Source organism: Bos indicus, chromosome 14 (assembly GCF_029378745.1).
Source record: "Bos indicus isolate NIAB-ARS_2022 breed Sahiwal x Tharparkar chromosome 14, NIAB-ARS_B.indTharparkar_mat_pri_1.0, whole genome shotgun sequence".
NCBI classification, from domain to species: domain Eukaryota; kingdom Metazoa; phylum Chordata; class Mammalia; order Artiodactyla; family Bovidae; genus Bos; species Bos indicus.
The window spans coordinates 70,081,769-70,094,467 of NC_091773.1; the positions used below are offsets into that span (position 1 = coordinate 70,081,769).

General features: G+C 36.3%; 1 protein-coding gene across 2 annotated transcripts in view; it reads left to right on the forward strand.

The window, feature by feature from the left end:
* The window catches only part of VIRMA (vir like m6A methyltransferase associated), a 63,401-nt gene that overhangs the window by 12,950 nt on the left and 37,752 nt on the right, over positions 1 to 12,699 (forward strand). For both annotated transcript variants that reach the window (XM_019973766.2, XM_019973767.2), the window contains exons 2-5: positions 657 to 772; positions 4,479 to 4,565; positions 5,725 to 5,773; positions 7,254 to 7,422. In XM_019973766.2, coding sequence (XP_019829325.1) covers positions 657 to 772; positions 4,479 to 4,565; positions 5,725 to 5,773; positions 7,254 to 7,422 — 421 coding nt within the window. The remainder of the gene's footprint in view (positions 1 to 656; positions 773 to 4,478; positions 4,566 to 5,724; positions 5,774 to 7,253; positions 7,423 to 12,699) is intronic.

Genomic DNA, 12,699 nt, shown 5'->3' on the forward strand with positions numbered 1-12,699 from the left:
CTTCGTTTGCTTTCCTGCTGCTCACACCCTGCCGTGTGGCCCCTTCCAGCCTGTGGCCTGGGCTTGGGGACCCTTGCAGTAGGGATTATTAGTCTGTATTGGCCCAGGCAAGACAGCAGGGAAGCAGATGCAGAAAATGTTGTTATACAAGGGGAGGGATTTAACTAGGTACATTTTATCATCAGCTGTTTTTTTTTTTTTAATTTTTGGCTGTGCTGGGTCTTCGTGGCCAGTGAGGGCTGTTCCCTAGTTGCAGTGCCTGGGCTTCTCATTGTGATGGCTTCTCTCGTCGCAGAGCACGGGCTCTAGAGCATGTGGCTTCAGTAGTTGTGGCTGGCGGGCTCTAGAGCGTGGGCTTGGTAGATGTGGCACATGGGCTTAGTTGCTCTGTAGTGTGTGGAATCATTATCCGGGACCAGGGATCAAACCATGTCCCCTGCATTGGCAGGCAGATTCTTAACCACTGGACCACTAGGAAGGTCCCTCATCGGCTATTTTTAAAAATGGTTTTTACACCATTTATAATATAATAGCACTGTTTTAATGATAGTGTTTATTTAAAAATTGTGACATTCTAAATGAAACAAATTGAAGGTGAATAAATTTTGACTAGACAAAGTGTTTTGCTTACAGTATATTCTTCTCTTTTCTTAAAGCAAAGTTCTCATATAGATGTGGTTCGTTTTCCATGTGTGGTTTATATAAATGAAGTTCGAGTCATACCCCCGGGAGTAAGAGCCCATAGCAACTTGCCTGACAATAGAGCATATGGGTGAGTCAGTTTTCTTTTTTAAAAGTGTTTTTGACTAAAGATGACCTAGAAACATACTTCCAAATGCAAAAATTTAAGGTAATATTTTGTAAGTAAAAAAAAACAAAAATAAAACTTTTTTCAGTTTTAGTTATGTTGCATTATAATTGACTTTTAAGTTTTCTATATAATCCATATATTACTATAAACTTGAAAAGAGTAATTATTTGACTTAAGTACTAGATTAAGTTTTTCTTTCTTCATTTCTTTTTTTTTTTTAATTGGTAGAAATAGGTTTATATTTTCCAAACTATTGTAGGGTGGCACAGTATAGTAGACAGAGTATTCTTAATGTGCTGTTTTCCTTGAAAATAAATGCATCTGTAATATTGAGAAATATATCTTTTATTATGTTACATTTTTTATATTATAGTGTTAGTTTTCATGCCTTATTGGTGATCATTTTAGCCTGATACATGTGTCTTTTTGTAAATATGTAGCTTCACATTAACCATTAGTTGTACTGAGCAAGTAGTTACTTGAGCATCATTTCTCCTTTTTAAGGTCTGTGGGAAATAAACCAAATGTAAGACATTGTTCCTAATGTGGAGTTGTTTTTTTTAGTTATTCTTTTTTTTGATTGTGCTGTGAGGCTTGCAGGATCTTAGTTCCTTGACCAGAGATTGAACCCAAGTCATGGCAGTAAAAGTTTCTTACCACTGGACTGCCAGGGAACTCCCTAATGTGTTGTTGTTGATAACTTTAACAACTGACATAAAACAGATGAATTTGATCTTTGTTATGATGTTAATAATCATCATCTTCTTCTGATTTTAATTACATGAATTGGAGATAAAAGCTAAATTTTAGTTATGGAAGCATGAATATGTATAATAAATGTATCAGTGGGTTCTTGGCTTATGGCCTAGGTATCAGTGCCACATTGTGACATGTCCATGCTCTGATAGCTCAGTTTCTATTACACGCGAGAGTTAAGCCAGCTACGTAGTAGTGGCTGGTACAGTACAGACGCAAAGTTAAGAGCTCATTTCTTCATAGTTGTGAAAAGTAGTTTGTTACTTGTAGAGTGGATATAAAATTCTTCAGGTCATTCAAAGGTAAAACATAAAAACAAAGCAATAAGAATGATCAATGTTTATATGACAGATCATTATAGTTAATTTTTTTGCCACGTGCAAGGGAATAAAAACTCCTGTTTTCCTGTGTTTCTTTCTACTTTGCCTTTGGAGTAATGATAGAGTATCCAGCAGACTTCTCTAACTGCACTGCTTTGGGGCAAGAAGGCTCTATTGTTACCTGCTGCTGTGTAACAAACCTCAGCAAATTTAGCAACTTAATCCCCCACTATTTCTGAGGGTCAGGAATTTGGGTGCTTCTTGATTGGCTCAGGTTCCCTCATGAGGTTATAACCAAGTTATAGGCCTCGGGTTGCAATCTCAGAAGATTTGACTGAGGCTGGGGAATTTTAGAAGCTCACTCACATGACTGTTGGCGGGAGATCTTCAGTTCTTTGCCAGGAGATCCTTTCTGTGGGTCGCTGTGTCACAGCATGGGTTCTTCCAGGGTGAGTGATCCAAGAATGAGAGTGAGAGAGCATGCCCAAGAAGGAAGCCACAGGCACTGTGTTTTGTAACTTAATATCAGAAATAGCATATGTCACATACTTCAATATAACTGCTTGTACTATATTCTTTTGACTACATATTCTGCTGGTACAGTGTGAGAGGGAACTATACAGCGGGGTGAATATCAGGAAGGGGGAGTCTTTGGGGTCTATTTTGGAGGCTGGCTGTAATAGCAGGCAAAATGGATCTCTTGTCATTAGCTGCAGTGGGTAAGAGTGTTACATTTCCCTTCTTCTCTCTCTCCTTTTTCTTATCTGGGGATAAATGACTATTCATGTTTTAATAATTCCAAACATGAAACTGTTACCAGAAACAGTGTTATACACAATATGTTATAAACCATAAGATGAAGTACTAATTCATTAATACAAATGTATTGGTTTGGCCAAAACGTTCATTCATGTTTTTCCACTACATTTTATGGAAAAACCCGGAAGAACTTTTTGGCCGACCCAATAAGATACTGGGAAGCCTGGAATCTCAAGGTTGAAAGTTAATGTTAGAGGTCATATATTTGTGCAGCACACTTTATGATCATACTCTCATTACAAAACTCAGAACTGTGTAAGGTAAAATTAAAATCCTTACAATCCCTCTATTCTGAGAGAAGCTTAGCATTTTGATGTCCTATGTCTTTAAATTTATATGTGAGCATTTGAGGGGGCTTCCCAGGTGATGTGAAACATTTGTGTGTATATGTATATTTTTTGGGGGGAGGATAGGTATATCTTATGTGAGATTAGGTTTTAGAGTCAACAGTTTTTAAGGTGAAAATCTTGTGAAGTCAGACTATGTGGATTCATTAAAGCACTTTTCAGCGACCAGGACGTGAGTCTTTGTTGCCTCCAGAGGAAATAATTTGCATTTCAACCCATTTTCCTCTCCTTTTGGAGGCCAGGGTCTGGTTATAAGCCGAAAGGTAGGAGGGGAGAGACTGGAGTTGTTGAGCATGTACAGTTGAATTAGGGTGAGATAAAGTGTATGATGCTGCTCTGACCCAGGCGCTCACTGTTCTGTGTATTCCTTTATTTCATTTAACGTTATGTCAGGAGTACTTCACAGCATTTAAATTTATTTGAAAATATGATTTCTAATGACTGCATAATCTTAACAAATCAGTGTACTGTCATTTATTTGGCTAGTTCCTAAAGTGGGGAGTGTTAGATGGTTTTTAGTTTTCAGATTTTTAGTATAATGAATCTCCTCTTGAAAAAAAAAAAAAAACTGTAAATCAGTGTTTCCATAGAAACACTTTGTAATGAAAAGTATTTTTAGATTAAATGGTGTGAACATTTTCTCAGTCTCCTGAGTTGTATTGCCATATTGTCTTATAGAATGGTTGTACCTGTTTGTATTTCTACCAGAAATACATAAGGGAATCTCTTCCATAGTACTTTGGGCATTACACTTTTTACCATTTAGATTTTTTGTGAATAAACAAAGCATGCGTTGTCTAAAAACTGATTTTAGTTGAGGCAAAGGAATTTCAGCCAAGGGTATATAATAAGATTTCATTCTAATGCAAATTAAATAGGCTTTAAACTTTACTAGATAAGTCTATAAAAAAAGATTTATGTAAATTAATGCTATACAAATTACAGTTTAGGCTTTAAGTCACAGTTTAGGGCTCTGATGCTCAAATTATTATAGTCCTGTATGAATATGGGTTAAGCTGAAATTAAATGGTAATTATTATTTACAACTTAACGTTAACTCCTGATTCTTTTTTGCTAATAAAATAATGATATAAAGAATAAAAAAACTATATAATTAGCATTTTCCATTAAAATGCATAAAAAAATTTAAATGTCTTTGTGTTTTAAAATGGTCCAAGCAGCAGGCAAAAGATACTTGATGGCTAAAAACTTTTCAGTAATATTCAAAGTGAATAGTTGACTACTTGAGAATTGGATTGTGAATAAAATTACAGGAAATATTGCAGTTAACTCTGTGTTTTATTTAAATATTGGGAATATTTTATCTTAATTCTAGACTTGCTCTTACATTTGACTTTGTTTTTTCTTTTAATTTAGGAACTGGATATTGTAAAGGCTGATGTTTCACCTTTGTTTCATTCACAGGGAGACCTCACCGCATACATTTCAGTTAGACTTGTTCTTTAACAATGTCAGCAAGCCAAGTGCCCCGGTTTTCGATAGGCTGGGAAGGTATGTACTTACTGGGTAATCTCTCCAGACATTCATAAGTTAGTAAGCGAAACCTTTTTATTCTTTCGATAGGTTGGGAAGGTATGTACTTACTGGGTAATCTCTCCAGACACTCCTAAGTTAGTAAGCAAAACCTTTTTATTCTTTTGGTAGAAGAAAAGGCTATATATGATAGTAGATCCAAGAATTTGGTTTAATTTTAACAGTTGACAATATTAAGGAAATGTCATGCTCCTAAGAACAAGTTGTGTTTATTTATAAAATAAAACTTTAAATGGCGTGAGACATTAACCATCTTTTGTTTGATTTTTATTGGTGTATGCATTTCTTCTACATATCATATGATTTGGTAATAACCTTCTAATTTGGAAAATATTACTTTTTGATTCTTAAAAAAAAACCTCTATAAATGCATTGAGATTTTATCTGTGGTTTTTACGTCACACTGCTTCATAATTTAAAATTCCATAGCCACATTTTTGTAAAATGAGAATTTTGTTAATAGCTACCCCTACTTTGAATAATTTAATGCATACTGACTTGGTATTATTAACACTGGTTGTTTTGGTATCTGCAAATTAATTAACCATTAAATGGTTTTACTCATTTATAAAATAAAAAATTTTAAAGGCAGCTTAAAAATGGAGATTTTCCTATCCCTGTCAGTAAATTTTTTAGACTTTGCTTATTCTTTTATTGATTCTCCATTCATTTATTATTAAATTACATTGATAATTTAACCTTTTTTTTTAAAATGAAGGGAGCCTAGGTAATCTGATGCAGCTAATTTTTAATATATAGAATTTTGTTTAAAGTTGGTACCTACCTGATAAAATAGGTGCTTTTTAAAAAAGTTTTAATCCCAGTATGCATTTTTTTTTTGAAGACTATAGGGCTGTGGATCTCTGATCTGGCTATGTGGTAGAATTGCATGGGGTGCTTTTAAACAAACCTTGACATCTACACTCACCTGAAAGCAATTGAACTAGAATCTGGGGGATTTGTTTTATACTTGATATCATTTTGTGGGGAGTAAATTAAACTCAAACTTTGTAGTTTATTAAAATAAAAATCTAGTGTTTGATTGAAATATTGGAATCTTCATAAACTGTGATGTTCAGTGTTTGAACCTGTGTATTTGTTCCTTCTCTTTTAACAGCCTGGAATATGATGAGAATACTTCCATCATCTTTAGACCCAACTCAAAGGTAATCGTGGAAGTCAGTTTTCAGCTTGTTACTACTATTGTTCTCACCTCCATTCAGAGGTTTTGATCCAGATAAACCCAGTGATGCAGAATGTTAGCTTATTTAGTTCGAGTTCTGCAGAATTTCATCATTTCTTGTCTGATTCCTTTGTATTCCAGAAACTGTTTTCAAACGGAGCAAAAACATTGTAATGCTATTATATACCTATGTAGCTCTTCATTCTAATTTCATATTTGGGTCAGGAAAAAGCCAGCATCTGCTTTTCCTTCTTTTCATTTAGGTGGGCGAATTTTGAAGATGGTGGTAAATTATTAAACACCATTGTATCTTAATTAAGGTGTCTTTTTAAAAATTCGTATTTCATACTTCTTCCTTGCATATCAGAAATGTGTCTTTTTTCTTGATACCAAATGCCATTCTAAAAGCATCTAAAAGATGTGACTCATGAAAGAGCCAAATTCTAACTATAATGATGATCTAGTATGGGACTATTCAGCGTGCTCTTTGTTTTGGTGAAGGAGTACTTAATATTCTGCACGTTGTTTAGACTAAAAATCGTGTTCTCTATCTCTTTATCTTCTTTCTAGTGATCTTTCTGTTCAGAGTCTGTCAGTCCATGGGTATAATCTTTGAGCCTTACTTCTGGTCACTTTGCTGGAGTTTGCTAAGATGAGCAAGGAAAATAATAATTTCTTTCTCTAGAAGAGATCCCATTACCACTTATTATTTCATCTTTACCCAACATTATAGAGTGGGAGAAGAACTCAGAAGTCAGGGACTTTGGTTTCGGGGTTTTCCTGCTGACAGTCTCAGTTTCTTATTTGTTGTTAATATTTCTGTTGTTGGTAGATAAGCTCTGAAAAATGTAAAATTATTTTATAAGGAAATATTGAGAGTTAATGGCCTTGATAAAGTCTTTGATCTTTTTAGGATAAAGTGTCTTTGCAAAAATAATTTGTTTAATGCCTCTGGTTACCCTTACTTTTTAAGTACGGGGTAGGTACATAGAATATACCTGATTTGCATGTATGAGTTGGGCATTTATTAATAAAAAGAATGCCATATAATTTTATGGGCTTTATAATTCTTGAGACTGGACACAATTTGTACTTTTGTGTATCTTCATGACCCCTGTAACTATTTGGGTTTAATTTATTAATCGGCAGTAACTCCCTTCTAATTTCCTTTTTATTTCTCTTCTCTTGGTTAGGAATCTGGTTATGCTTTTTGAATAGAATTGACCTAAAGTATAGGACTGAGGAGATATAGTCTTGAGACGGTTTTAGATATGATAACTCTAGAGGGCCATGTAAAAGTTGTGCCTCTGGGTGAATTTCCACCAATATTGATCTTTACCTTTTCAGCATGCTTTTAGATATTAGTTGAACCCACAGAGTAATTTAATATCAGTTTACTTCTGACATATTAAAACATTAATTTGAAAGATGTCTCTTCCCCTATCCCCGTCCCACCAAATCAGGTGAATACTGATGGTTTGGTGCTGAGAGGCTGGTACAACTGTCTGACGCTGGCAATATACGGATCAGTGGACAGAGTCATAAGTCACGACAGAGATTCCCCTCCACCTCCACCTCCTCCTCCACCGCCTCCCCAGCCACAGCCAAGTGTGAAAAGGAATCCAAAGCATGGTGAGAATTTTAAATTTGGTTTTATCAGTGAAACTTATTTTCATTACAGTGGGAAAGGTAACTCAAAGAACTCTTATGTCTTTTGAACCTTGTTTAAGGCTTGACAAGTTATGTGTCAGTCTTCCATTGTTTCTTAGAAGAGTTTCTTTTTCTGTTGAAGTGGTTGCATTTTATTTTCTTCCTGTACTTTCCAAAAATGCTTTTTTAGTTGATATGAGGTTTTTTGTTTGTTTTTTTTTAAATATATAAATGATAATAGAATACATGGTTATTTGTGATTTACTGTGAAAATTGTCTGTCAAAGAATTAGAGAATGGGACTTCCTTGGTGGTCCAGTGGCTGAGACTCTGTGTGCCCAGTGCAGGGAACCTGGGTTGGATGCCTGGTCAGGGAATTAGATCCCACAAGCCGCAACTAAGAGTTCTCATGCTGCAACTAAAGATCCCACATGTCACAATTAAGGCCTGGTGAAGCCAAATAAATAGTACTATAAAAAAGAGAGGAAGAGGGGCCAGAGCTTCCTCTTTGTGGCTTGCTAGGACACAGTGAGAAGGCAGCTGTCTGCACGCCGGGAAGAGCGCTCTCATGGAACCCGAGCATGCTGGTGTCAGGTGTCAGACTCCTTGGCCTTCAGAAGTACACGAAATGAACGTTTAGTGTATATTAAAAAAAAAAGAGGCAGTAAGTTTGGTATGTGTTAATGGCATTTCTTTTATCAGATTTCTTTATATGTCTAAATCTTAGCTAAAGGAGATTTTCCCCTTTTGGGAAAATAACAGCTCTAGGGACTTCCCTGGCAGTCCACTGATTAAGACTCTGCACTTTCAGTGTAGGTGGCGAGGGTTCAGTTTCTGATTGGGGAGGTAAGATCCCACATACAATGAAGCGTGGCTCCCAGAAAACACCCCCACAAACCCACCCACCCCCCTGAAACAAAACAAAGCATAAGCCTTCTGATAAACTTCAGGGACTTCCCTTATAGAAAGCAGGCAGTTAGGCTTATGTTTTCCAGGGTCTGTTTTCCTCATTTGGTATTACTCATTGTAATAAAGAGATTGAACTAGTGGAACTAAGGAAATTTGGGAATAAATTTTGAAATTACAGTTGAGGTCATAGGGAAAAATAGTTTGCTTTACAGTTAGCATTTTATGAGCACAAATAAAATGACCATTGTTTCTCTTAACCCTTATATGATACTGTTGTGTGAGGTCTTTGTCTCTGATGGCCAACACACTGTAGTTTAATCTTTTTTCTTGTATCTTATCTGCTAAGCACAGTTAATATTTCACTTTTCTTTGTATCCTTCATTCTTCTGTGCTCATTTGTCTTTTTTTCTAGACTGTGAGCTTTTTGTGGGCAGAGAAGTATATTTTACTTGTATTTGTATCTTTGGTCTTTTTTGTAAATTTTATTTATATAAAACAAAAACAGTTTATCCATTTCACTCACCCCTACCCCCCACCGTCTGGAAACCACCAACCAGTCTCTTTGTATCTATGAGCTTGTTATTGGTGTTCTTTTTAAACTTACTTTTTTTAGATTGCACATTTAGGAGAGATCATATGGTATTTGGCTTTCTCTGATTTATTTCACAGAGCATAACGCCCTTGAGGTCCATGTTGTTGCAGATGGGAAGATTTCTTTCTTTTTTTTTGTGGCTGAATAGTATTCCGTTGTATTAATATGTGTATGGAATAACACATACACACCTTCCACATTGTCTTTAGTCTGTCATCTGTTGATAGATGTTTACCTTGTTTCTTGGCTACTGTACGTAATGCTGCAGTGGACATGGGAGTGCATATAACTTTTCAAATTAACGTTTTTATTTTCTAGGGTAAATACTCAGAAATGGAATTGCTGGATCATTATGTTGGTTCTACTTTTAATTTTTTGAGGAACCTTCATACTGTTTTCCTCTTATTAGCAGCACCAGTTTACCTTCTCACCAACAGTACATGAAGATTTCCTTTTCTCCATTTTCACCAACAGTTGTTATTTCTAGTCTTTTGGTAATAGCCACTCCCTGGTGGCTTAGTGGTAAAAGAATCCACCTGCCAAGCAGGAGATGTGGGTTTGATCCCTGGATTGGGAAGATCCCCTGGCGAAGAAAATGGCAACCCACTCCAATATCTGTGCCTAGGAAATCCCATGGACAGAAGAGTTTGGTGGGCTACAGTACATGGTGTAGCAAAGGGTTGGACACAACTTAGAGGCTAAAAAAGCAACAAATTCTGACAGGTGTGAAGTGATACCTCATTGTGGTTTTGATTTGTGTTTCCATGTTAATTAATGATGTTGAGCATCGTTCCATGTACCTTTTGTTTGTTCTAATAGGTTTTTGATGGAGTCTTCCTTCAGTCATATCCGACTCTTGTGACTCCATGGACTGTGCCTGCCAGACTCCTCTGTCCATGGGATTCTCCAGGCAAGAATACTAGAGTAGGTTGCCATTTCCTTCTCTAGGGAATCTTCCCGACCCAGGGATCGAACCTGTGTCTCCTACATTGGCAGGTGAATTCTTTACCATGGAGCCACCTGGGAAATCCAATGGAATCTGTAGGGTTTTCTATATATTATACACGTTTTCCCTGCTCTCTGAAAGTGTGTTCCTGTGAAACCCTTTGTAAGCCAGAATGATATAAAGTGAAGAAACAATTACCTTAGGATACATCTTGCTACTGGATGTACAAAGTCAATTGAGATAAAGCACAGATGCTCACAGACATAATTCAAAGCTGTGGTGGCTTAATGGTGAGATGCTAAGTGTAGTTGCTGGGGAAGGAGCTTGGTGGTGCCACTCTGACTTTTTTGGGGTTATGTTCCCTCTATAACAGCTCACTGCAAAGTTTATTTGGTTAGTGAAAACAGGTGCTAACATGAAGTTTTTGTAAATGTAAAGTGGTGTAAAGTGAACTTCTAAAAAGCAGGTCACAGAGTTGGACGCGACTGAACTACCAAGAGCACACACATGGTGTGGTACAGTCCCTCGGTACCTGCTTTGTTGGGAGTGTTTATCTTAAATTGATTTCAGTTTTGTCAAATTATTTTACTGCGTCTGTTGAGATGATCGTATGACTTTTATCCTTCATTTTGTTAACACATTGACTAATGTGCAGATGCTAAACCTCCTTTGCGTCCCTGGAGTAAATCCCACAGGATCATGGTGTATTATCCTTTTAGTGTATTGTAGAATTCTGCTTGCTGATAGTTTATTGAGGATATTTGCATGTATGTTCATCAGGGATATTGACCTGTACCTTTCTCTTTTATTTTTAACTGATTTATTTTTAATTGGAGAATGTAACTTTCTTTTTTGGGCTTCTCAGTGATAAAGAATCTGCTTGGGAAGCAGGAGACACGGGTTTGATCATTAGGTCGGGAAGATCCCCTGGAGAAGGAAATGGTAACCTGCTCCAGTATTTCTTGCCTGGAAAATGACATGGACAGAGAAGCATGGTGGGCCACAGTTCATGAGGTCGCACAGAGTCAGACACAACTGAGCGACTGAGCACACCGACACAACTCTGTTTCCTTGAGACATCCTTGTATAGTTTTGGTATTAGAGTCATGCTGGCCTTGCAAATGAGTTTTAGAAAGCTTTGAGAAGAATTGGTATTAATTCTTCCTTAAACATTTGGTAGAATTCATCAGTAGAGCCATATGGTTCGGACTTTTGTTTTGGGGAGGTTTTCGATTAGTGATTCAATCTCCTTATAGTAATTGGTCTGTTCAGATATTTTGTTTAATCATGATTCAGTCTTGGTAGGTTGTATGTTTCTAGGGCTGTATCCATTTCTTCTAGGTTGTCTAACTTGTTGGTGTATAATTGTTCATAGTAGGTTCTTATGATCCTTTGTATTTCAGTGGTATCAGTTGTAATATCTCCTCTTTCATTTTTGATTTTGCTTGAGTTCTCTCTTTTTTTCCTCAGTGAGTCTAGCTAAATGTTTACTAATGTTACCTTTCCTAAGCTTGTAGTTTCATTGATATTTTCTATTGTCTTTAGTCTTATCGCAGTGTAGTCAACTGACTTGTCAGAGACAAATACCACATGATATCACTTATATCTGGAATGAAACCATGACACAAAGGAACCTGTCTACCAAGCAGAAACATACTCCCAGATTCAGAGAGCAGCTTTATGGTTGCCAAGTGGGGAAGCAGGGGTGGGGAGGAATGGAGTGAGAGTTTAGGGTTAGATACAAACTATTACATATAGAATGGATAAACAGTAAGGTTCTGCTGTATAGCACAAAGAATTACATTCAGTATGAGATAAACCATAATGGGAAAGAATATAAAAAAGAATGTGTATAACTGGGTCACTTTGCTGTACAGCAAAATTAACATGGCATTGTTAATCAGCTGTACATCAAATAAAGAGAAGTGGAAAAAAATTTACTGACTTTTAAGAAAATTTTACTGGAGTATAATTTCTATTTATAGTGTTGTGTTAGTTCCAGATATACAGCAAAATGAATCAGTTATACGTATCTCCACTCTTTTTTATATTCTTCTCCCATACAGGCTGATACAGAGAACTGAGTAGAGTTCCCTGTACTATGATAGGTCCTCATTAGTTACCTATTTTATATTTACTAGTGTGTATGTGTCAATCTCAGCCTCCCAGTGTATCCCCGCTCCTTTCCCTCCAGTAGCTATAAGCCATTTCCTCCAGTAGCCATAAGTTTGTTTTCTACATATGTAACTTTCTGTTCTATAAATAAGTTCATTTGTATAATTTTTTTTAGATCCCACACACAAGCAATATCATATGACATTTGTCTTTCTCTCGCTGACTTACTTCACTCTTACTTGCTTTAAAATGGACACCTGAGCTCATATATTGCATTTATATATGTGTGCATGTTTTTAACTTTTTGTTTTGAAATAGTTACAGATTTATAGAAGGCTGCAAAGAAATGTGTAGGGAAGTCCTGTGCACTCCTCCCAGATTCCCCTAGTTAACATCTTTGACAACTCTAGTACAGTATCAAGACAATATTGGCATTGTTACAGTCTGCAGAGCTTGTTCACATTCACCAGTTTGTACATGTACTTGTGCACGTGTGTGTATATACGTGTAGCTGTGTGTAATTTTATGTCATGTATAGTTTTGCATACCCATCATTGCAGTTAAGATCCTTGATTGTACTGTCACAGTATTCCCTGGTGTTACCCCTTCCTAGCCACACTCATCCCACCTATACCTATTTTTGGCAATCATTATTCTCTGTCTCTGTAATTGTATTATTTCATAAATGTTACAAAATG